The sequence below is a fragment of the Pipra filicauda genome, unplaced genomic scaffold, assembly GCF_003945595.2.
Source record: "Pipra filicauda isolate LSUMZ 115617 unplaced genomic scaffold, ASM394559v2 scaffold274_size1021923_pilon, whole genome shotgun sequence".
In the NCBI taxonomy this organism is placed as follows: Eukaryota; Metazoa; Chordata; class Aves; order Passeriformes; family Pipridae; genus Pipra; species Pipra filicauda.
In genome coordinates, this window is record NW_024104392.1 from 552,733 (window position 1) to 580,020 (window position 27,288).

Genomic DNA, 27,288 nt, shown 5'->3' on the forward strand with positions numbered 1-27,288 from the left:
ACCTTCTCACAAATTAAGAATAAGAATTTAATCTGAGAAAATGAATTTGGAAATTAAAGGCTCTGGTGACAAAGGCACATTTACTGTTGGTCTGAGACAACATTACTGGTCTTTCCTAATTGTAACAAGAAGGATCTGATAAACTGCTGCTCTTGTATACAGTTAGGGGTTGGATTTTTTTTAAAGGAGCTAAAAACACAGACTACCCACCTGTATCTATTTTTAATTTGCTAATGACTGTACTTGCTAAAATTCTACCAAAATGTCACTCACAGCTTTGGATTCCAGCTTTTTTTAAACAGAATATGGAGCAGAAAGCATAACCTATTATGCAAAACTGTCAGATGCTTACTTTAAAATCACAGAAATAAATGCATAATCCTCATTTTCTCATGGATCAAAACTTTATTAAAGGAAAACAAAACTTGAATCTGACTGCTCCAGAGAGCCAAGGTATTCTATAAAAAGGAGTAAGGTGGTGATCTGTGTATGTCCTGCTTACCCACACAGCCCCTACTCCAGCACTGAGGGATGCCTTGTACTCTGTAGGTGCAAGGAAAGGCAGAATTACTGGAGACCACGGTGACTTCTGTCTCATCAAATTCACAAATCAGCCAGACATTTCAACAGCACCAACTGTTGCAAGGAAAACTGCTACCGAATCTCAGCTGCAGAAATGTCAGCTCAGGGCACTCAGCACAAATCTAGCGCTGAATCTTTAACTAAAAACCCACGTTATTAAAATTGGGTGGGGGGGAAATTTATGCTACGTCTTTAAGTGAGAAAATATTCCAAATAATCACACCACAAACATTTCTTGCCTCAAACATAAATTAACTGTATGTTAGGGGACTTTTTTTAAAAATCTGATTAAAATTGTAATTCATGAGACTCCTGCTGTTGGCAGCTGTATCACTATCAATGACATCCTTTGGGGGACTCTCAGCATGTGGCCCACATCAAAGGTAATATGCCAGTTTTCATCCTAACTTATATATGCCTTAACAAGAACAAGAATGTTCCGGATTTTACAATGTAATTAAAATATTAAAGCACTTTCTATTGTTAAAATATCATTAATGTGAGACTGAAGTTGACTCACCAGTATTAACAAAGGCAACTATCGCTAATACTGGCTTTTCCTGACATACTGGAATTCTTTACCTAAGGGATTCCTTAGACTCTGCAATGGGAAATTAAACACTGGTTAAACATCCTCTTGCATCACAGAGTTTAAACACGTTACTTCGTGTAAAATGATCAGCAGGTGAGATTTTGTGGAAACAAGAGGACATACAAGGACCTGAAAAAAAATTAAAAGGATGTATTTGACATCTGGCACTTCACTGTTCTTGTTCTTTGGTAGCACTGTGGAAAACCTGCAAACCACTGAGCATTTTTGGCATCCCCAATTGCCAGAGTTCAGCTGATCACCAGGTCATGGTTCCTGCTCCCAGGGCTTCTTTTGCTTTTAACCAAGGATATTTTAACATAGAATTCGAAATACATTTCAGAGGGGTAGACCTGGACCAGACTTTTCTTTTTCCTTCCCTTTCTCACTAAGCACCAACCAGGAAGGCAGAGGTGGCTCCTCATCCTCCTGCTGCCCAGAGGGCGGGACAGCCTCTTCACACCGTGTCCTTCAGCAGTCACACAACCCTACTAAAACATCCAAACTGGAATGATTTTCCCTTTGAAAGTGCAGGGCATCTAATCTGTATTGGTCTCCATAAAAATTTATATGGAAAGTCCTAAATTTGGTGCATTTCTGATCAGTCTCACTCCCCACAGTGCTCTGGCAGTTCTGTGCTGTGCAGAGGAACACGAGACCTTGTCAGAACGGGGTACATTTTACAGGAACCTTATTCCTTCAGCAGGTTGATGTTGACCACGAAATTCAGCTCCCACCAACAAAAGTGAGAATTATCACCAAGGAAAAGATGTAGCCTTGGCTCTACAGTGGCCAAAATGATTTATGACATCGAGACACAGTAAAGACAAGTAATACTCTGCAGGGACTGTGTGAGCTCAGCCCGCACTCACATCTTCTGTGCCCACTCCTAATTACTTCATTTACGACTGTAAAAGTGTTTTAAGCGACAAAATTAATTCTTTTGAATAATCCTTCTGAAATATGATATGCATTTTAATTGTATGCACCCTGTCATTAATTAAAGTTCCCTACCTTTTGGCACATTCACTCAAAGATTTTTATCAGTGACAAAGCAACAATTTTAGGAAGGTTATTTACTAAAATTAAAAATGAAGTTAAAGGGTTAATATACACTTGTGATACACTTAAAGTAATGCTAAAATGTTTTCATTTGAGTTTTTACTAGACATTATTTTTCCACTCTTTAAAATCAATCTCTTTGTTCCAGGAACACATTTCCTGTCAATAAAATGAAAAATGATATAGATTTAGGAGGATAGTGGTCTCAGCGTAGCATCTCTCATATTATTATTCCAGTATCATCTGTTACAAAGTAAGACCAATTCCCACATCTAATTACAAACAGGATTTCAGAGTCATTAAACAAAATACATTTCCATTAGTGCTGCTGTAAGAAGATAGGGGAAAAAAATGAAGATTAGTTCATGCTGCACCTCTGTTTTTTAAGCTTTGAAGATTTGGACCTCTGCACTCTGAGACTATAAATTTGTAAAGGATCTGAAAGGTGACAGACATGTGAAAGCTCTCAATTCCACGCCGTTTAGCCATACCATTTGCATTTTGTCATTAGTTTATCTTGTGCTGCACTTAGTTCTGAGAGCAGATATGGCAAGAATCTGGAGAGGTTGTTTATGATTACATTGTGTGCACCCAGAGGGACTGGATTTGGCATTAGCAAGTTTTTTTTTAACAGATACGAATCTTGATTTTCTATATTAAATTTGTTCCAGCAAAAGTTAGAAATCATTGTGAAGAATTTTCTTTTTTTTTCTTAATAAAGACAGAAAAGTTCTTTATGCCCTGGAAAAAAGGGACAACAGTTCTTTGACTTCAAATAATGTAACAGCCAAAATATACCAAGGAAGCAGATTGTGTGATATGTTTAACTGCAGAAATATAAACTTACACAAGTATATATATTCTCCATTTATAAACATTTAGTATCCAATTGTTATAAACCCACTTAAAATATACCCTTGAGAATTACCCACTCAAAAAGCATTCACACAACCCAGAGCTTAAACAGTTAATAAAAACTTTTATAAAAAGAGTTCTATATAAGATAAAAGCTAAATTTGCTTGATCTTTAAACCAGTTTACATTAGCTCGTGATGTTATATAAACACAGTTAATTTCATCATGTGTAAGATAAGCATCAAAAATCTGAACCTGAATTCCTCTCACTGAAAAAGATGCCTCAGAGTTACATGGAAGAGCACAGAGATTTTAATTTTCAGAATTCATCTGCAGTTGTATTTCCATTATTAGTTCTAAAACTACGCCAGAGCTACTTTGTGTTTCTCAGAGTTGAGTGTCAGTCAGTCCAAATATGCAAATACAGTTGACTAATCAACATGTGTGAACCACCATATATATTTATTATACAGTATTTATGTTAATGTTTAAACGAATATTTTTAAAAAAGACAGCTAAATTATTCACATAGGTGACTGCTTAAAAATCTAGCTAAAATGGCATCTTAAAATAGTCTGTAGATAAGAAATTCACTTCTGCACTTCACTGAAACCGGGGTTCACGGAAGCCTCCTAAAATTCTTTTTAAAGCCCCAGTGTTGCGTGAATGTTTTAGCTCCTTCACTCCATTTCCACTGAAAAACAAAGGCTACAACTTCTTTGCCCTCACTTGCAAGTGGGTTCAAGAAACCTCCAAGAAACCAGCCCTCCAAGGCTATGTATGGAAGCACATCCTGAAAGCCACTGAGTTTCGTCACTACAGGAATTTCCTTCAGGCATCATGTCCCTGGAGAAACAGCACAGAGGGTTCAATTTTTAGGATAAAATGTTTTAATATATCTGCAAGGGCTGGAGTCAAACAAGTCTAGTTTTCGGATGAGGCAACGCAAAACCCAAAACATGAAATTCTCTCTTACTTCAAGGCTCATATACCCTCCTGGTCAAAGGACAATTTAAGAAAATTACATGTATGCTTCATTAGTGATGATAAAGATATTAATAGTAGTTTTGACTGAAGGTATTTGTAAAACTGCATGTTTTGTGTTAAATAAAATTACTGACTTCTAAACAATAACTCTCTGCTCAAGTGACACACAAATACTTGCTTTAACACCAGGAAAAATGACTTCATGATATCTACATGGTACTCAGGGATTAAAAAAAAATCACATTCTCTGGTCTTGTCATTTTTACTCTCACAATAAAATAACAGCCTCGGCATCCTGCTTTTCAGAAGAAAAGCCCTACCTCTTTTGACTTTTTAAGCACTTGAAAATTTTAAAAGAGAAAAACTCAAAAATGCTGACCGTGTAATAGCTGGGTATTCGTGGTGGGTGGAGAACATGAAAGGTTACAATATGGATCTGTGCCTACGCGTTTCTTTTCAACTTGAGCAGCATCCTCCTGCTTCTGCTAACTCGGCAATCATACAGCTGACAGATTTCTGGGTTTTCTAAATAATGCATGGGATTTTCTTTTAACATGTCAGTGCAAAAGTATCAATTCTGCCCCTGTGTCGTTTGTGATGCTGATTTTCCTTGACAGCATTCCATTAAACCAATGAGTTTTTTCCCTCCTGATGGTTCCTTAAATATTCCTCCGAGTGATGTATTTGTGGTTTTTTAAACAGATTGTGAAGGATGTTTGCATTTGTGAGAAAACTGCATGGCAGGTACTGAAGGGAAAGAAGGATAAAAAGATAACACTTTTTTTCCTACGGAGAGCTTTTTCTCTGATCCTCATATGCCAAAAGCTGGGGTGTTTTTCCTTTCTTTTCTGCCTAACTTAGCTCCTTGTCTGGAAATTAAGCAACAAGACTCTACATGCAGAATAACATTTTGACTTCCTAAGGAAATACCACTGAAACACTTAGTACTGTTTGATATCTCTCTGGGGAAAGCAAAACACATTTCTTAAATCATGCATGGTAACTCCAAAAGCCACCAGAAGGAAATACCTGCTTTATTCTTTGCTGGGAGGTTCTGTACAAACAGCTGCTGTCACGATTGCCAGGCACTGATCCTGCCTTGCTCCTGCAGCTTAAAGGATGTCCAGGTAGTGCCACCAACTCTGTATTTTGCAATCTATCCTATCACACACTTGTACAAATTACCTGCTGCCAAGCTATTAAAAATAAAAGCTCTGATTTCAAATAAGTTTCAAATTTCCCTGTGCAATTATACAGTAATTTCCAGAATACACTTCACCCAGTTCTAGCATTGCATGATGATGAAAGAGGTGATCTTTACAAACACTTCTTGTGCAACCAGAGAGGTTTTGTTTTGTGTATCTCATTTCTATAGAACAACAAAATTGATTACGTGGCTGGGCTTTGAGAGCTGCACACACAGCCAGAATACCTGGAGGCAGCTGCCAGCTGCTCACTCCTGATCTTACTCACTTCCCAAGTGGAATAGGAAGGGCCACAACACTCCTGGCATGTGTCACCAGCCTTAGCTATGGCAAATCTCTGCACTCAGGGCAACCTCAGGTGCCACCAAAAAACCACCTCATCTCCAAGGACTCATTTGAAGTAGCCAAAAAACAAGGAATAGGGTCATGTAAGATTTATGTCCAACTTGAAATCTGATATTTCAGAGGGATGAATTTCTCCCACATCCACCTATGTCCCAAACCACCTGGTTCTTAGAATTCAACCTTCTCTCCAGGATCCCACAAGGAAACAGAAAGGGATCCAAAGCCACCAGGAACAGCCAGCACAGCTCAGCTGGACTGTGGGGCCAGAGAACCTACAGTGTCAGATTAAAGAGGAGATTTTCAACTGCCTGAGAAGTTCTGCTTCAACACTTCATATGATGAGTAGGAAGGTGCAAAAAAAATCTCTTTCTCTTCTGCAGGGAGAGTGGAAGGAGGACACCAATGCTCAAATGTATAACAACATCCTTCACATTCTTCACAGCACTGTGAACTAAAGCATTACTTCGATTAAAAAATACGTGCAAATGAATTTTTTGGGAAATTCCCCCCCACACGTTTTCAGTATTATCTCTTGTAGTATTTTTATATTATTTAGAATATTCCAGCACCAAGCTCCATCATTACTGAGATTATTGTAACATCACAAAAAGGAGGTAGGTAGTCCAGCTGGACTAGAAGCAGGGAAAGAAGTGGCACATTTACTACCCACTTTCACAGACACACTTGTAAGATTCAATTCCACACCTGTAATTTCCTAGAGGACAGCATAATATCTAAAGAATTAGGCAGTGATTGTGTTAGATCGAGTTAGAGTTCAGATTTTGAATGGACAGCAGGAATTTTGGCTTCAGACAGAGAAATTCTGGAAGAATTTCCATCATCATAAATTCACCCACAAAGGAAGAAACTATAAAAGTACCAGTCTAGGTAATAATAAGAAGCACACCCAAAATTACTTCATACTGAGTTCAACAGATACAGATGGAGGTTGAAATGAATATGCCAAGACATCCTCAACAATTTTTTTATTATACTAATGACCTGCATATAATGACACACTTCCAAAAAATCTGGCAATAAAGCTTCAGGACTTAATGCTGCTCAATTACATTTTTAATTTAAAATAAACAACAGCAAAAAGAGAGTATTCCACTCATCTATCAGACTACGGGATGGGGAGGAAGGCACATATCCTAAAGTGAAATATTTAGTGGCGTTGTAGGAAGTCAACATGTAGCACTAAGGTAAAAAACCAACAATCTCTATAGTTGTGGTTTTTTTAAGTAAAATTGCACAACCCTTCAAGTCTTTGTTACAGTAAAAAGAAAAAAAAACAAAGGAAACAAAAGGTCCTCCACTCTATATAACTATATTTCTGATTTGACAGTTACAATTATAATCATTCAGACATCTATTTCCCACAAACTCTCCACAGCCATAACCTTTAGTGATTAATTATAAAGTTCCAGGAGCAATAGTACACAGACTAATTTCCTAAAACAATAAAAGACAGAATTTCTCATTTGGAGCTAAATGAAACACGAACAGGTTGTTATTCATGCTGAAATCTAGATGCAGAGTCATGTTGCAGCCATTACAGAAGCTATTAAACACAACCTCAAATCAAAGAAACTGTAGGTCTCTCTCCTAAAATAAAATGTTTTTCTCACTTATGAGGCTTCTGACTCCTTTGCTCTGTTCCTTTTTACCTCTTCTTGGTAAAAAAAAAAATTCAAAATTCAATTTTCTTTCTCATTTCACATCCCCATTTGTTTTTAATAGCCATTTAAACTGTAAGTCTAGAGCAAAACAAACAGTTGGTGAAGGTTTCATGCACACACAATTATCCTGGTGTTCCCTTCACAGCAGATCAAAGTTACAACGTGTGTATGAACTTCTAAACGAAATTCCCACTCTTCATGCCCCACCTCAGACCCCCAGGGGTTTTCTGCAATGAATGTTTGATAATTCCTTAGTTATTTTCTATGGTGAAATGTATAGTAGACTTCTACATCCCTTTCATGTTGGTTTTCCTTTTTGCCACATCCTGCTGTACCTGCTTAAAGCAAATCTTTAAAATATGACCCTCTAACCCACACATTACCAAAATGAGCCTAATGCTGGCACTGAGGATACTAAAAAGAGGGAAAAGTCTGATTTTTAGTATGCTTAGCATTAGTTCTTTCTAATAAGGATTTCTTTCTCTGTCTGCAAAGCAACACTGATACTTGAGCCAGCAAATTTGCTCTTGGCAATTTTACTGAATTAGGCAATGAAAAGGGGAAAGAATTGAGAAAAGGTCTTTACATAACTGCTCCCACACCCTTATCCTTGGGCCCTCTGCAGCTTCAGTGAAAGTCAGTGGGGATTTCTCCAAATATTTAAACTGGCATTGAGCTGGTTGTAGAACTCACTGAATTGCTAAAAAGCACAGAGAGCTCCCCAGTAACATGTACACCCTTGATCACTGTCCAAAGGATGGCAGGAGAGTTCCTCAAAAAAATTCTCAATACCTAAAATAATCACATTAATGTAGACTCTCCCCACACGAAGGGCACAAATTTTGCTGTACCAGGTAACACACAAACCCATGAACATTGACATCAGCAAACTTTTGTACAGCAGCTTTTAAATCCCTAATACCAACCCTACATCTTTTCAGTGTGAAGCTTCCTTGCTCTTCTGTAGGAATTCTATCTTCAGTCCTATTTCTTAGCACTCAGTGAAAATTCAGAATTCATTCTGAACTACATACAAGAGTATGTGTATATGGAGTCACAGAAGCTAAATATGCTTTTTCAGTGGTTTTTTTTTCTGAATTCAATATGCACTAATTGATTAGGGTCCGAGAGGGGAATAAGAAACACATATCCTGCAGAACAGAAAGCTGGGGAAAGGTTTAATGCAGGAGGTAGAAGCCAGATTTCTTCAATACAGATGAGTACACAAAATTAGCAAAAGGCAACACCACTTTTGGAAAGACTGCTTTGTGCATAATTTGTCATGAATTCAAAGTTATTCCTTTAGAAAATGAGTCTAAGACCTCCCAGCTGCTGCTTTATTGGTCTAATAAATTACCATTCTGATGGCACGATGGGTATACACCACACACCAGGCAGGCTCTGCCTTGGGAGACGCGGGAATGCCGACGGGAGAGCGGGATGTGACGGGGGATCACACAATGCCTCTTCTCTTCAATTGATAATGAGAACAAACCATGAATGGTAGTGTACCAGAGCATCATCTGTGCCAAAACCAAAGTGAGACCAAGGGAAATTGCCCTTATTGTGACAGGTATCAGAGACAAAAGGGACCTGCCTTGTTCCAGGTTCTCTCACTATCCAAGTAAAAATCTCTTCTATTCACCTGAAAAGGACTTCAGAATAAACAAAGATTTGCTCTTCACAGGATCCATTTCTGATTTTACCTTTGAACCCTGTTCCTGGGGAGCTGGGACTCAGGGAACTTCATTCCAATTTACATTAATGCTTATCTGGTACAGCCTGAACACATGTTGGGTGTCAGGGCCTTCCCCCCAAGCAGATCCAGTCAGGCCACAGCAAAGGTTCATCACAACTCTCCTTCACAGCTGTGCTTTGCAAATATCCACCCAAGGAAAGAACAAAATGCAGGAAAGCCAGAAAGTTGGTGATTTAGCACTCCCTACTTTACCTTTCTCCAGTGAACTGTGGAACTCAGAATGAATTACAACAACCTGATGCTTTGGAAACTTTCCGATATTTACAGGAAAACTCTGGAAATAACTCTACTATCGGCAATAGAGAAATCTTTTGTTACCACAAATATATTTATGAGGCAGTTTAGAACATCAGTAATGAAAACAATCCTTCACCAATATGAAGATATCTGTTAGGAGTGAAACTGGAGGAACACTGGACAAACGGGTGCAGGAATTTTGCTTTGACACAGGCAGAGCAGAGCTTACAAAACAAAAGAGCACAAGAATTTGAGACAGATTTTTGATTCTGTTACCCAAGCACAAGCCCAGGTGTTCAGAGCATCCCTCACCTGCATTAGAATTGAGCTCTTCGTTCTCTGACTCGGTTCCATTCTGACTCCCACTTCCATGGAGGCTGTTCATTGCCATGAGTTTCATTTTCTGGAGCTTCATGGCCTCTGCCATGGCAGCCGCTGTCAGACCTGGAAAAGACAAATAAATGAAATGCAGTATCATACCATACACTGTGGCACTGAAAAGCCTGAACAAAACCTCTCCTTTCAGGAGGAAAAAGTCACATAAATTCACTGCACATTCTTAGTCCAGTTATGTAATGCTATCCTGAACACTGCCTTTATTTTAAAGTCAAGTTACTTCAATACACCATTCTAAGGATTTAAAAAAAAAAATTCTTTCATGTTTATATTTCTTTTTAACATAAAGAAATATTTATTTAATGGTATCCCTTTTGATTATACTTTTAAATATAATTTCCTGTCACTTTGATCACCTTGTCACTTTGATCACTTTCTGGTTGACTTATTTAGCTGCTATAAAATTTCCACACACACAGAAAGATACAGTATTTCCTAATTTCAACAGTTCAAAGCCAATTAACATGGAGCAATCAATGCTGTACTATTACATTATATATCCAAATATTATTTTGTTTCTTTCAGAAGTCTCTTGGTTTAGATTAACATTATTGTTACAGGAAAATATCACATTGGAAATGTGTAAAAAAATACAATATGGCTAAGTACAAACTCAATCCCATTTTTAAGAGACCATTAAGACCAGAATTAAGGGGGGTTATTGTTAGGAGATTTTCAAGTGACTAAAAACTAAATTATTTCCTGTAGTAAACGAGAAGAAATAGAGCAGTGTCAGGCTACAGGTCTCCATAATTATCATAATTAGTTTTATTTAGATTCCCAGTATCTTTTTTTTCATAAGAGCAACGTTTTTTATCATTTTGACTTGGTCAGTAAGTAAAAGATCCAATTTTCTTCCACACAGTATCAAATTGCTTTTACTCTGAGAAAGATGTGACTGAAAATCCCTCCTCTGAATTCATCTACCTCGTAGGAAAATTCAGGGTATGCAAACCCTTAACCAAAAAGATCTCCACAGGTATAACTGTTTATTCATTCAGATATGGATTAATGAGTTTACTGGCTTCCTCCTGTATAGCATGGCATGGTTCCACAAAATCACTGAACTGCATTCCCCAAAAACCCAGGAATTTCATTTGTGTGCCCACAAAGATATCACACATCCAACCACAATGAAATAATCTGTTTCTGGGAAGTATTTGCTTACTGACAGATTAGACACTGATGAAAGGGAACTCAAAATGTTCACATCCTATACAACCACACATCCACAAATTAAAAGTCTTCTAAAAGCAGCTGAATTTGACACTCAGATTAGCTCAGCTGCTCCTTTAATGAGCTTCACAAAAGTTAATTTCATTATTAATATACACTAAATACAAAAATGTGAGTCCAGAAAACATCATCAATAATTTTGTCTTTTAGGCCCTTTAATCACTTGGTACAGAAGGTCACTGCACTGTAATAGCACCCACTTTTTATTTTAAAATAATTTTCTTTATAACAGCCTGTAGAGTTCTGCAAATGTTACAGGTTTTTTTATCCAGCAGGTATAAAATGCCGATGTTTAAACTCCTGTTTTTACAAATTCTGACATCACTCACACTTAATCCATCACAGAATAAATCTTCAATGATAAAACTCTTCACACAGTTTCCGGAGAAGATGAAATAGTCTATAAACTTCCACTTTTTTTCCTAGGGAAAGGAAGTGGGATTGCTCTCTGAGTGAATTTCACACGATTTTCAGGAAGTTCAAAAAAACCAAGAATCAGACCAACTCTTCTGAGGAAATTACTGCCTTCAGGATTTCCAGGCACCTGCCTGCTTTTCCAACCTTTTCCTCCTCATCCAACCAATTCCAAGTTTTGAGGTACAGCCATCACTAAAACGTTTTCAGAAACTTGTACCCACCCACAGCAACCTCTTTTTACTTTATATTTCTCATCTATTTACCAAAAAAATCATATTCCTTTTGATGGTTATAAAAATATAGGCCTGAGCAGGGAGTTCTTTATTACACCTTTTTATCACTTTCATGTACCCAGGAATGTATCGAGGAACCAATATCCCAGTAAGGATTTTCATCAGGGTCACTATTTATACAGGTTCTTGGTATGGACTATAAGGCATAAAATTTCATTAGTTTAATTACACAAAATAGTAAAGAAGCTATTCATAAGGAGACAGACAGGGAATATAAATTCATACCTTCAGTAAAATGTTCAGAGAAAAGACTAGAAAAAATGATACAGGGCACTGTATTTAAAAAAGGGGAAAAAAACCAAAAACAAAACCCCAACAACAACAGCATAAAAATCCCCAAAAACCTTCTGAACAGTTGTACAGAAGCGTAACAAAGGCAGAAAGGGTACCAAGGAACAAACAGAAAATAATAAACACAGTCCCAAAACCACCACGCTGCCGCCTGCAGAAATTAAAGGTAATTATTGTCAGGCGTTTCTGAGCTCCCTAACCAGACACAGCTGCCATAAGGACACCAGCCAAAACACAGTGATGGATCAGAAAACTGTGCTGTGCCATCTGCCACACCAAAGTCACTCCACTTCAGCATTAAAAGTTTAAAGAGTAAAGCACGGTCCTAGTGTAGAGAGCACTGAAGATCCTGCACAGCCTTGAAGCAGATCCAGCCAAGATTATCCCTCAGCTCAGTGTCAGCAAAGTCTTTATGCCCTCACTCACCACTCCCCAGTCTGTATAACTTCTTATTTGAACTCTGATAGCAGCAGAAGCCCCAAAATGCGCTTGTATGAGGCATTGTAATAACAACGCATTAATTCTTCAGCATTTCTGAAGGATAATAAAACTGAGGCTAAAGGAAATGGTTTCAGCAGTAAGGGGGTGCCACTGATTGAAATGATGGAAGAAAACGTGCAGCAAATTGCCCATTGGCAAAGTCTTCAATTAAGGTACTGCCATGGCTAACGTTACTGAAGCTATTATTTAACTATTAATAAAACTCCCTTCTTTAATTGACTCAGCTCAGGCTAGCTGTAGCAAAGAGGGCTATTCTTCAACTGACTTATCTAAGGACCTACAAAGAACTGAAGAATCATTTCTATCCTCTCAGATGAATCATTATCAGCAGCAGGATCTCACTGAGAGCACCTCACTTTGAAAAATGTCCTGGAAAACTGCTGTAACGTATACATCTATCCCTCTACTTCCCTCCAAAATGAAAGGATCACTAGGAAAACCGACATGCTGGATCACATACTTCAAAGCTCCCATTTTTCCCTCTCCATTTACACTCGAAATTTTCCTTCCTTCAGTTATCTTTTGCCAGCTGTGATCAATCACTGAACGCCCAGGAAATAAACTGTGGCCCGTTTATTATCAAACACGTACAGCCTTTAAATGCAACAACAACACAGGAAGAGTCTCAGCACAACTGAAATGGTTTCTCTGCAGAACTGCCACCAGTAGCCCAGAACCCCCCAGCTGCCTTGGCGGGAACACAGCAGCTCCTTGGAGAGCTGGTGGGATCTCTGAGAGGGACACGGCCGCACCCACGCCGAAATCTGGGAGCAGTGTTCAGGGTCAGCTCCCTGCACGTGAATCTTGATTACAATTGCATAACAGCTTGTGGTGGTCAGCTACACCTGCACCACCTTGCATATGGCAGAACAACCAGCTGCCATTAGTAACCTTCTTCCTGTGACTTTGGTCAGGACACTGTGTACTCTGCCTCTGACGAGTCTGCAGAACTCTGCTGCACAACACACCAGTTCAGCCCCCAAATGACCCCTCAAGGACACACAAAGCAGCACGCTTCAGGCACAGGCAAAATTCTGCAGTCGTATTCTGAGCCACAGTTAAAACAGGCCTAAGAACCAAAGAGTTCTCAAACAAGGGAGCTGGATGCAAATGAGAGCCACGCTCAGCTGACTCAACACGGCAATGGCATTGCTCTGGGGAGAACTCAGGGCTTATGGGTGTTGGAGATGGAACAGATCTGAATGTTCTGTGAGGTTCTGGCTGCTCCTGGACCCACTGAGCACATCCTCTGCTCCTACAGCCACGGCCCCTGTGGCACCTGAAAGGGTACCACCAGAGAGGCTTCTCCATCCCCTGTCTGGATCCCATTAAAGCCACTGGTTAATTGTTTACTCAGACATCCCCTACACAGACACACAGACTACTGAAGGTTATTCCTCTGGGAAGTCTCAAGAACTATTTCAACAGAAGCAGCATTTTTACTGCATGGCCCAAAGATCACACCAACTCCAGGCCATTTGCAATGTCCCCCTCAAGGCCAGTCCCCCGTTACAGGGCAGTGCTGAACCAGGTTACAAGTGCATCTTGCCTCCAGTAACATCACAATTTACTCATTAGCAAATACCTTCCTGGAGACATAAAAAACCAAAACTCAATTCCATCCCTACACTGAGGTACCTACAGTGTCTTGCATGCAAGTGAACCCTCCAAATTTAACTAATATCTGGCCACTGAAAATTGGATTTTGATGGTGAATACAAGGACTCTGAAGTTTTTTAGGTGACCCTGAGTATCTGCTAATCTCATACTCCTGCTACAGCTATTTTTTCCAGTTTCCTTATTAGTCAGACTGTGCCCCTCCTTCATATTAGTTTGAAAGCTTTTCTGTCAAAACTGTGAACAAGTAAATTAACTAAAGGAGAACTATGAGTAATCAAATCTTGAGGTTTGCAATTAATTAAATGAAATAGTGAGTCAGTGAACTGAAAAATGGTTTTATATTAAAACAAAACATTTAATTAAATTAACAGTCAACACTTTGCAATTAATAATATTCAAAAGGAAAAATGAAACCCAGTTTAGCCTTGCCATATTATTTCAGTTTAACAGCCAAGCATTGTGCATCAGCTTGTTTGTTATTTGCATTCAAAGCTGCCATGGGTCAAGCACAATATGCTAAAACAGCAACGATGAAATATCTGATAGTATGAAATGTTAGTATGAGAGACCATATTGCAAACAGTGGAAACAATCCTGAAACATCCAACAAATCAGGCTTTGGAAGACTGGAAAGGATGTGCTCACTTCAATAAAATTAATGAAAGTAAATAAATATAATGTACATTTTCAGAATGTCTATGACAATTTACTTATCAATTTAAAAAATCAAGTTAGAAAGTGAAGGCTTCTCTGTAGCTGAAACGAATCATCCTTGTTTAGTGATAAACAGAGAGGTAAAACCCAGCTACTACACCAAGGACAGTGAAACCAACTTCCTGAATAAGAACAGTAAAATGCCCAGAGTGTTAGAGCAGTTTGGAGACAGGTCCAAACTGATTTGTCTTATTATTGCAGATTCTTTTCATGTTTGTAAACTGGCTCAACTGGATATGTAGGAAAGTTTTAGCTCTAGTGCATGTTGTGTTTCCAGTGGCTGTTCAAAGATATCCTGGTGCCACTTAGGACTGGTCACAATAATCCATCCAGGTGAATCATTTGAGAGATCCAGGGAAGGAACTCAATAAGGAATTGGGGGAATGCAGGCAGGGGATGGTGCTCAGCTTTATCATGAGCATCACCCCAGGCCCTGGGAGGACACTTCTGAGCCCAGGTTGAAATCCTTCTGACACTCATTTGACATTGCCAAGATAAAATACAGTCAACGGCCAAGAAATGTATCACAACACTGGAGCTTCTTTCATCTATTCTTACACCTCAGCCAGTTGTTCTGATATTACAATCATATTTTAAAAATATGGTCTTGCCTGTTTTGCAACAGGAAAACATCTAAAATAACAGCAAGAATTGATTTTTAGAGCAGAAAATCTGGAAGTGTTTATACAGTATTTATCATGCTACATGATCAAAGCAAAAGAGAAAATAAAGACCCCTTGCTTAATCTGGACAGGGCTTGGAGCAACCTGGTGGAAGGTGTCCCTGCCCATGGCAGAGGTTGGAACAGTTATCTTTCAGGTCCCTTTCAACCAAACCATTCTGGGATTCTTAAAATATGTTCAGTTAATGAAAGTTGAGAGACTCCTGAAGATCCTTACCAAAACATTTCAGACAAGAGTTAAACATTTTGAGTGGCCTAAAATTTTTAAATACCACCACCTTAAAATGTCCAAAAAAAAAAAGAAAAAAAAATACACTGTGGCAAAAGAATCCTGCTGGGAGGAAAAAAAAAATCCAAACAAATATTATGCATATTTGTCAGGAATTGTGAGGAATTAATCCTCCACAGAGAAGCTGCAGTCAGCTCAAAACTGTCACAGTCTTTTCTTGAGAGATTTGACTCTCTGCCTTTGTGCAGTCCCTGAATATTCCCTACAGAACTTCCCCTCCTGCAGCAGATAGACAGGGACAGACCCACAGACAGGTCTCTTCACCACATGACCCTGCTTCCCCCACAGGTCAGCTAATGCTCTGTCACCAACCAGGCAGTGATGCTGGGGAAAACAACACTGGTAATGTCATTTAAAGACTTCGGCAAATGCTCAAGGGGTGAGAATTAGCTCTGCACAAATGTTCCTGGATTTCTGATGATTTGAGTTTGCAATCCTGGTAATTTCTGTTTAACGTGGTGTGCTTGCTCACCTTGTTTTAATTTTAAAATATGATTTCATGCAGAAATTCACATGAACATAAACAAGGTTAAAACTTTTAAACATCAAAACATCCCTGACACTCTGCAGAATATTCCACAGAAGCAACAGGTTGTCACTCTCTGATTTCACACATATTTAGACAGTAGCAAAAGTCCTGATACTTACAAATCTGGGTGTTCACTTCAAACATGGGGAGAATTTGCTTTCCAGATGCTTTCATCCCATGTCTGCCTCTATTATTTAGGCTTCTCACACCAGTTACAACTTTTGTCCTAATCTTATCCTCCCCGACATCCATCTGAGAGACTGGAAACATTTTTAACATGAACATCTTCCACCAAGCCCCTGCACCTGAGGTATTTCACATCCTCCATCCACACGAGGAGACGATGACCAAAGAGCTGCCAGATTTCTTGTCTAGACCCAAGGGGCTCACAGTTCAAAATAAAGAAATTTTAATCCCAAATTTGTGCCTAGATCTGTAAGATGAGCACTCATATTCAAGCTGATAGGCATATTTTATAGCTGACTCAAAGGCTCCCCAAAAAGGTAGCCTTCTGTCAAACAAAACTGCAGCTTCCCCTATTGGAGGGACACAGAAAAATCAGAACTACCAAAAGCACTGAGAGGGTTACATTACTTTTTTTGCCTTCATTCTTCCAGTGTGTCTCCTGAGAATTGATTAATTTTGTGACATTTTCTGCTCTTTTTTACAGTCCATGTCATGAAAATGATTTGTCACAGCTTTAATGCGTAATACTTTTAGTAGCACTACTGTGACCTTTACCTTCTTCTGTATATTTGATTGACTGACCACCCCACTTTTGATCTACAGGTTTCAGGAGATGGAAGCACAGGAGACACACACAGCAGCCATTGAATTATCGTGGAAAAAATCACAATCACTTTGTAACTTGGATGTTCTCTCTGGTGCATATCTGATGCAATTTTAGTCATGTCACTGAAAATTTTCAACATAAAATGTAAACTTATAATATGGGATGTATTTAAACAGTGTTTTCCTACATCAAAAGAGTGACAAATTCATTCATTAGGACTCTGATTCCAGTCAGGATAAGAAAAGTTAAACTAATGCTCATAATCATCCAAATTCTTAAACCATCCACTTTCATAATGCTGTCACAGACTAAAGATTGCAATTCTTTGAGATAAGGACTTGAAAAATTAAAAACTAAACCAGAAATATGTGAAATTACCTGAAGCCAACATATAAAATGAGTCCCATTTAGAGGAAAAAAAAAATTAACTCTAAAGTGCTAAATATTCAGAAGCCACAGGGGAAGAATACAGTGGTGTTATCATTAGCATTTGCTTCTGATTGCAGGACTTTGTTATCCTTGGATTAGAATATGCTTGGATTCCTGGGAACCTAAAATTATGTTATCAATATATTAAACTTAATACTCCTTGTGTTCACCACAGACATTCTATAACTTCACTATAATCACAGAATTCTGCCATGGTACATGTGCTGCCACCTGAAATTAGAATTAGCTGTTGTTATTTTTTTTTCTCCATGCTCATTCCTTTCCCATTAAATCAATTTTGGGGATTTAAAGCACTTGTCTGTAACTGGTAATGAAGGGGTGACTGTAGAAGTTTCTGGAGGTGCTTTCAGCTAAGTATGAAAAAGTCTGAAAGCTTATCTGGAGTTGGCACAAATCTCTCGAGTTCGTAAAATTAATTGGGCTGGAAGGTCTCCTGAGAATAAGGATATCTTTGGGAGTGATTTCAAGCTATTTCCTACTTGTGACTGGAAAACATCATACAAATATTTGTTTTGTACAGGATGGCACAGCTCAGCTACATCCCAGCTGTCTCAAACCACAATTTTAAAATGGTGCATTTCAAGGACTTTAAGTGAATACTGAGTTCCATAAATTCATCATGCTACAGTTTTTCAGATGAAACCAAAATTATTTAGAACACACCATCACCTGAGGTGGCAACTAGACCTACCTCAGATGGCAAAATTACAACCAAACTCTATTTACACAACTTTGCAGAATCATTCCCTCCATGGTTTTTCTTCCACATGGGCAATTTTTCTGCCAGAATAGAAAGTGAATGCTGTGATCACACAGCTACTGCTGCCCTGGGTACCTAAGGCTGAGAAATCTGTGGCCACTTCAAAAAAACCACAAAAATATTAGGCTTATTTGAAGCACAACAACCTAAGCAATGAAAAGAGGGAGCCCAGGCACTCCTCTCCAAATGGCATTTAATTAACACAACCTCAAAAGACTCAAAGTTTGAAAGCTGCCTCACTTAGGAACAGAAATTCCTGGAATATTCTTCTGAGACTTATAACCACTTTCCAATTCTGGCTGTTGAATTAAAGCAAAATATTAGTGCTTTCAGATCATTTGAAACACCACAACTTATACACAGCGAAAAATATTTGGGGATGGTTATTAGGGGTTCTCCAGCTTTAAGAACCTACCACATTTGAATTATCACCAAGCTGACAAGAGATGTAGAACGTAGTGCAGAAACATGACTTTCATTTTCTTGGAACAGTTGATTCCCAAATGAATATTCCTTTAATTATTCAATGTAAAATAAAGTAATACTTGGGGGAGCAAGGATTAGACTTTGGGCCTCTACCTCTTCAAATGAGGACTCTACCTACTGCTACTGTATGGACTCTTGATACACTTCTGGCATAACAAGATGTCTTGAGCTTCTGTTTTGTTTTTCAAATAAGAGAGTGGAAAACCACATTCATCCAAACCAGTTCCAGCCTGATGCTTCATACAGTTCTCAGGAATGTAGCTTTTGCTATGAAGCCCCTTTCACCAGAGTTGGTTGTTCTAAGGATTCTGTGCTGAGCTGGCACTCACGGCGTGTCGTGGCACATCAATGCCATGCAGTTCTTTTTGAGAAGGAAATGAGATATTTTAGGTAAGTTCATTTCTATTTCAGCAAGGTTTGGACAGCAATCTGAGGGCCATACCTGAGGAAGGACAAGCTTTCATGTAACTCTCCCATCTCCACAGCAAATTTCTGAGGCTGGAGCAGCCCCGTCCTCAGGGCAGAGCTGAGCTGGTGCTTTGGGCAGCTCTGTGAGTAGGTGATGGATATGGGAATTTCCAACACTGCAAAGGGAAAATGAGGAGGCAGCCCAGGGGCCGGAGAAACCAGATTTAGCTTGGAGCTATGTGTAGACCACAGGTAAAGAAACACAATGAGCCCCATCTTCCTCTGGGGCCCAAATTAATGACTACTGATCACAGGGCCAGAGCGTGGGGAGCACAATCACACAAGGGGGTACCTTAACTTTCATTTTTTACCTCTGATTGTTCTGATCTCTCTCTTTTTAAGTTGCTTTCATATAGTTTTGTTGAAGCTTATTCATGCACATTTACTCACTCAAATAACAGGGGAGACAAGTAATTTAGTCCCAATAGGTTGATATCGCCTTTGTTTATGAAGTTATGCCAGAATAGCTATTTCCATTTTACGCTATGCAAGGCAAAGAACATTTTTCAAAGCTGAGACACTGACTGGAAGCTTATTTTCTTGTTCCAGGTGGTGAATAAAAATAACACGTAGAAGATGAACTACACCATTTTTAAAATCTTAAAGGATGTGCCTCTACTCATTGGTCAAGCTGAATTAACTTGCAGTCTCCAAGCCAAATGCAGGCTCAAGGAGGAGAGGAATAATTTAGTCACTGAATTGAAACACTGAGTAATCTAAAATTATGCAAATATTCTTTTTGCCCTTGCATATCTTTAGAGATAAACTCTACTGGTCCTTACTCCCGCGTTTGCATCAGTATAGCAGTTTCATTTCTTCTAGAACTATGGCAACAAACATTTTTAGCTCAGGTTTTGTGCAATTATTTCAGCAGTCAAAGTATGCTCGGATTCTAAAATAGATTCTCAAGATTTTTGAAATGGGAATTAATTAAATGCACTTTAAAAATAAAACTATATTTAATACAAATGATGTCCAAGATGTACTGAAATCTTTTTATCCAATTCAGAAAAATACTGCAGGTTTCTATTCATCTTGCTTTTCCAGAATTCTACATTATATAACTAACCCCTTGCAAGCATTGTAATTATTATACTCTTCAGTCCTCAACCATTTCTCAGTATTAATACTGCACTTTTTGCAGCTATCTTTTTAGAGCTGAGAGGTTTAATTCTACTTTAAGGCCTTTTCCCACACTGATAGGTTGAGTATTATATATTATTATAAACTTATCTAGGCAATATTCCAATGCATTCCCAGTAAGCATTTAGCTCTGGGTTTAGAAGTTTAATATGCAAAACCTCTCTCAATTTAAAGTTTATTAAAAACACAAATTCTGCTTCTTCTATAGACGTTTCTTTTAAATAAATCTTTTCAGTATTTATCTACTATATCCTTTAATTGGCATTTCCTTAACAGTAGCACTACAGTGATAAGACTAGGTTTAATAACTAATACTTGACCAGTTCACAGTGTTAAATATAAATCTTAACTGTAATTTTATTCCTCTCTATATTTTCAGGCCTACTCACTTCAGTCAGGCTGAAAAGTGGGTGTGAGACAGGCTCCCCTAATGTGAAGGAACTTACAGATGACCAAGAAATGTATTTATGTGCTATTCAGAAAATAAATGTTTTGTCCTAATTTCTTTCAAAAATCCACCAAACTGCTCATACTTGAGAAGAAAATTAACCTTTTTACTGATTAACCATTAGGCAGCTTTGACTGTTGAAGAGAAAATTGTATTACAAATGAACAGCTACCTGTTATCAAATTACAAGGCATTTTCATCAAAGGACCCAAAAATGCAGCACATTGACCAGTGAACATGTTTCCACTGACCTGGGGGAGATTTTTCCAGTTAACAGCTTCTGAAGAATGCTTCCTTTTGATTCTTGTCTCTGACACAAAAATGATTGTCCCATTTAGCCCCTGCTCTATCACATACATCAGAGAATCCTATTTACTCACACGCTATTGGAACATTAAAATACAATAGTGTGATTGTCTCTGGGAGAAAATTTTAAAGATTGACTTCTTTCTTTTTTTTTTTCTTTTTTTTTAAAGGGAGTAAGATCAAAAGCAAACTTTAATAGATGTTTGACTAAGGTCACACTCCTAGGAAATGGAACACTGAAGATGAAAGAGAACAAATAGATTTGGTTTTTGATCTCAGTCAAATGCATTTGGCATTGTTTAGCTTTTATAAAATACTTCAACTTTAGGCCATATCATGATTAAAATAAATTGGTTGAAGTCCTGAGGTTTAAATAGTTTGGTAAGACTTTAACATACACCAATATTTGGAAAAACATCTTAAGTATTTGGCCACAATTTTTTATTACTGGAATGAAGTCAGGTCAGGCCTAAATACTGTTGCTAATGCCAGATGAATATAAACAATTTCAAGAATACATCTTTCTAATCAAAGGTAATTTTAAGAGTTAGTATCCACCAGTGCTGTGAAATCAGGACCAGTGGTGTTCCTAGCAAGAAACTTTAGGGGAAGTGCAGAGCACTGAGAAAAGTCATTGGAATTACTCAAATAAAATGTGTCCCCAGCCCAGAGTGTGTCAGATCCTTTTACCAAATTATTTCACAGTTCTTGCAGATGTCCACATTTGTAAATTAAACAGTAGTAAGACAGGAATGGATTACAATCTACAAACTATTACTTTCCAATTTGTCAGCAATAATGGTGTTTGCTAACTGAAGACAACTTGCTTAATTAAGAGAAAAGATGAGATAACACTCATTAAAGCAACAGGCTGAAATCATTACTATTGTTACAAAAAATTAATTATCATTAGCCATCAGAAGCACTGCAAAAACCTATAAATCACTTCATAGGCTACAGTCAAACTTTCCAAAGGAGTTCCATGAGCTCAGCCCTCTGACAGAAATCAGTGATGGCAAGAAATGCCCCAACCCCAAGCTTCAAAAATGCCTTTTTAGAGTTTTGATGAAAATTAATGATTTACCCCACAAAATATATCGCAATAGAAGAGAGTGCAGCCGAGTCCTGCAAAAATTTGGCCTCAGAAACACTACAGAAATGGTATACAAGGGAAGAACTTCCTGCTCTTACCTTCAAATTACTGTATTATAGCAATGAGAAAGACCTGATAAAGAGCTGAGAATTTCCCAAGATACAAGGTCAGGTGTTTATCATCACTAAAGGAGACACAGCTGACCACGAGCCCTAAAGGTAACCCAGGGAAGGAAGAGGTGATTCCCTTGTACTTCACTTCTCCCAATACCTTTCTCAAGGGCCACTTAAAACACAACACAAAGGAACAAGATGCCTCAGCCATTATTTGCTCTCCAACATCCAGCCACAAATTTAACCACACCAAGCAATAATTCACTCATTCCTTCTTTATACTGATTATTTCTTGAAAAGGGGAAATATCACAGGCTCCCCCCTCTTTTTATTAGAAGGACATGGCCTATTACACCTTTTTGTATTATTTATGACTTCCATGTACCACATTTCTGCTGCTGAGGCAATAAGTGTGATTTGCTGAACCCACCTGGACACTGAAGATCTGTGTAGACCAGAAAACCCAATAAGCTTAGATCTGACTCTCCCAGGTACAGAACACCTGCACCCAGCAATATTTTAGCTATGCCATTCTCAAATATTACAAGTATGCACCTCTCTTTGTACCCTAAACTTACCTGCAAGACCCTGCCATACATCACAAATAAACCTGCTTTGTTTCTCAGCACCTCAGTTCACTGCCACCAAAAAACTTACACCTTCAGCTAAACTGGAAACTTGTCACCCAACTTCAGATGCAAGTCAGTGCTGATCTATGCTACTGCAAACCTGATGCTTAAAAATCCCTGCCTTAAACCAGAAGGATTAGTAATGGACAGAAAAATAATAAAATTCTAAGAAGGCTACTCATTTTTACACCAATACAGAAAAGCTATTTGGAAAAGTACTAAAACATCTTGTTTTCAAGGACAGAGCACACACTTTGAGAATGGAAGCCACTGAAGCAAACTGGATATTTGCCTAAGAGTAAACAAGGGCATTTTAGAGAGAGGCTGCTTATCCACCCCACATGGAGGGGTTTTTAACATATATGCAATTAAAGCATTATATATAAATATAAAGAAAATATATATACTATATATACATATGCAATCATTCTCAACAGTTTGTTGATCAACAAAGTGTAGCCAATGTGGGATCCAGTTCCTGTTTCTCCTATTAGTTATATTTCTCCAGGCACTGAAAACTTTCTGTGTTTCTTGAAGCCATGAATGTTTTCACTTCTCTATTTTCACTTCTATACTCTTAAGACATTAAGCCCATAAAATGTCAATAAAAAACTTCCTTTGTTTCAGCAGCTGAATGTTTGCTATTCTGCATATCCCTTTGTTTTTCTTGAAGGACACAAAAACTCATAGGATTAATTATTCAGCACATTTAGGCATCACCAAAGCAGGTCTTGGTCTCAGCCTTTTTCCCTGTCCAGCAGCACAAATCTCCTTTTTCCTTTTTATACATTTCCCAGAGAAGGTTTATCTGCAGATTTAACTGTGGAATATGTTGTTACTGGAATTTCCAAAGAAAGAAGCTCAAAAATTCTTTATATGGAATATACAGAAATGTGTTCAATGACAGAAAAAAAAATTAGAATTAAACCAATTAGTAGAATACTGTACAACTAATTTGGATGTGTGGTAAACAAAGTTATCCCTTGAGTCTTCCAACTGTTCAGCTGGTGGGCTCAAGTTTCAAAATACTGTGCCTCTTAAACAGTGAAATAAATAAATTCTTCATAATCTTCAATGTCTGGTTCTGTGAAAGAAAAGGAATTTATTAAAAAGCACGAGTGTATTTATGGATAAAAATAACTTCTAACAAATAAAACCCAGTAGAATATGAAGCAAAGATTAAGTAAAATAGTGCTTGATTAATTTGGTCCTTAGTAGGAATATAAAAGGACCAGCCTGTGGAGGATATCATAAGACTGATTTATATTATGAATACTGAACTATCGAGGTAGTTGCTTATATATCACGTTTTATAAGAGGCACCATGGGATCACACCATCTGGTAGGGAGACATCAATAACTGCACCTTTTAAAAAATAACAGCCAGAGACCAAAAATGAGCACTGGGAGCTTTTCTTTTGTTTTCTTTGTAACTACGGAAATTTTCCAAAGGAAAAAGAGGAGCACAGAGAGGTGCAGCAGGACTAAAGGCCAGCCTTGGAGGGGCACAGGAGTCTTGGTGTTCCCACACAGGCGAGGGCAGATGCAGAGTGTCTGTTCTGCTGGTTCATTTATGCTTCAGATAAATTGCTGGTCTTCCTAAAAGATATTTGGTAACATCACAGACAAAAATACTCGATTAAAATATGTTACCTTTTTTAATCCAACAGCTGTGAAGCCCTTTAGGCTGAACAAAGTGAGGAAGAGACAACATAGGTGCCAAGTCCATACGTAACTTCTGCTGTCACAAGCAAAACACTGACTTAAAGTCTAATAGTAAGACTATATAAGATCACCAGACTTTGGGGTTTGTGACTAGACAATCTTTAAGGTCCATTCCAACTCCTTCACATTCTGTGATTCCAAAAAAAAGTGTAATCTGTAACCACTTTAACATGTGCCCCTCCTGTTATTTACTATAAACTATATTTAAGGTACTCCAGGAAAAGCTCTTACCTTGTGAAAAAACTGCCCTGAACAATTTTAACCAAGGATAAAGAGACATATTCCTATGCACATACTAACAGAACTACTTGTATCTGTACAGCTGTGATAGGTACCCAGATTTACTGAGACAGCATTAATTTACTTTGGTCCACATGATTAAGTATTTTTGTTCTTGAGCAAAAACAGTTGTAAGTGCAGAAAACAAATGGTCTCCAGGAAATGAGTTATCTTCCCCTCCCTGAAAGAACTCATAATATGATGAGCACAACATCCCCAATGACAAGATGAAATGGTGTTGTAAGCTGTAGAAATAACAAATCTATTATGAATAATTCCCACTAGAAATCCTGGAGAGTGGAAAACCTACTGCCTATTCTTACTTTATGTAGTGAAAATAGAAAAATGAGAGGGAGATCTGTACGACTGGATTTCCATTGGATTTACCCACAACTTTCACTCACGGGTGACTAATTGTTGTCTCACATTCTTGTCTTTTCTATTTGGCCAAACTGAACAGAAGGAAAAGATGCAAAGATGTCTCCTGTCCCCTGACACATCAGGATTCATTATGGGGAAAAGGAAATGAGAACTATTTCATCTTCAAAACACTTTCCTAAGACATTAACATCTAATAACAGTATTAAAGTCACATTACAGGTCTTTAATCTGTGGCAGTAATAATGCTGTCTGGTTCAATAAAAATACACATTAAAATAAATATTTTGGCTATCCACTTTTAGGAGTCTGCAAACAGTATTATTACAAGTTGAAGACACTTTGGGAGAGTTCAAACTAAACTTTAAGAGCAGTACTATTGCATTTACAGCAACTTGCATCCTTTTCCTTTCCTACCCATGCTACCCTAGAGAGAAATGAAAACTATTTCATCAGGATTTCTTATGTTAATACTTTTAAAAAAGGAACAAACACTCAACAGAAGTTGTCAAGTACCTTGAAACCAGTAACTGAGTAAACAAACACAACGAACCAGAGCTCAGGAATTCTGCACATCTGCAAACCTTATCTGCACAAGTGCTCAGCTCAATCCTGAGATATTCCTTACCAAATCTGACCAGAATTCTAGCAGAGATAGCAACTTTATTACCAAAGTGTAACATGATAATTGCTGTTTAATCAGGAAAGCGACCTTTAAAGCCCAACCAGAGTGGCACAGGTTATTTGTCACCAAATCTGGCAGGGTTGGAGGAGATCCTCTGGATACACTGACACATTCCACAATACAATTTACTGGTGAATGTATTTAAAAGTTAGTAAATAATGTTTATTGCTGTAAGAGCAGCCCTTTTAATTTGCTAAGGAGTTTGAAAAGGTATCATAACTTCTTGCTGGTTTACATTTACAAAATTGAGTGTCAGCTTCAAAGTTTTGGGAGCTTCAGCTGTCGAACGTGAACACATTCATCTGCAACACTGCAGGCACAGCACTGGCCAATGAGATATTAATTAATTAAGCTGTTTACCAAAAATAAGAAATAAAACAAGCATATTTTTGCTGTTGGCTTCACAGAGAGTGCAATCAGCATTTTCAGATTGCAAAGTAGTCTCTCTTTGTGTTTGTTTTTGGCTGGCTGACGACATTCCCTCGCCAATAATGTGTTACTGCTTGCTCTTTTTTTCAGAAATGGCTGAATTGAAATAATTGAAAGGCTTCTAAATAATATTCCAGCACTCCCTTAACAGCACATGAAACACTCAGGAAATGGAATTCCCCTAATTTTGTTCCATAAGCTCTATGGTTCCTATTTACCCCTTTTTTTTCCCACACAGCACCTTCCATACAGTGGCAGATGACAAGGTAGATAATCCCAATTACATGTGATGGCAGATGAGGTGAGCTGGTACAAAGAACAATGCCTTTCATTTGAAATTTCTGCTCTCTATCTTTCTTGGAGAGATCACTCCTGTTGGCCTGGACTGGTGCATTTGATGGATGGGTCAGCAGCGAGGGTCTGTACGAGCAAATGAGTAAGATGCACATCCCATCCCTCAAACCATAATGAAAATCTTTATGAGATTGGATTCATGCTTTGAGATGACCTAAGAATATGTTCCTGGTTCTTTACATATCACAATTTAGTTATCCAGTGACAGCATGAAGATGAGCCAGCACCAGGCACTCCTGAAAGCTGGGAAAGTAACTCACACTGGGGCGGTGCTACTTTAAGCAGATATTTCATACTAAATTACTTTTAAAACCTCCATAAAACAGCAGTAAGACAAACTTTTCTCATCATACATGTTCCAGTAATCTTTCTGAAGCAACACAACTGCTGACAGAAAAGCTGGAGTTTTTTTCTAAATTGCCAGAAGTTGCTCAGTCCTGTCTTCTTTTTTTAATTAGCATGTAATGAGACCACAGAA

General features: G+C 38.1%; 1 protein-coding gene across 4 annotated transcripts in view; it reads right to left on the reverse strand.

Moving 5' to 3' along the window:
• Positions 1-27,288, reverse strand: part of DACH2 (dachshund family transcription factor 2) — a 248,669-nt gene that overhangs the window by 76,245 nt on the left and 145,136 nt on the right. For all 4 annotated transcript variants that reach the window (XM_027737462.2, XM_039382589.1, XM_027737461.2 and 1 more), the window contains exon 3: positions 9,616-9,747. In XM_027737462.2, the coding sequence (XP_027593263.1) occupies positions 9,616-9,747 (132 nt within the window). The remainder of the gene's footprint in view (positions 1-9,615; positions 9,748-27,288) is intronic.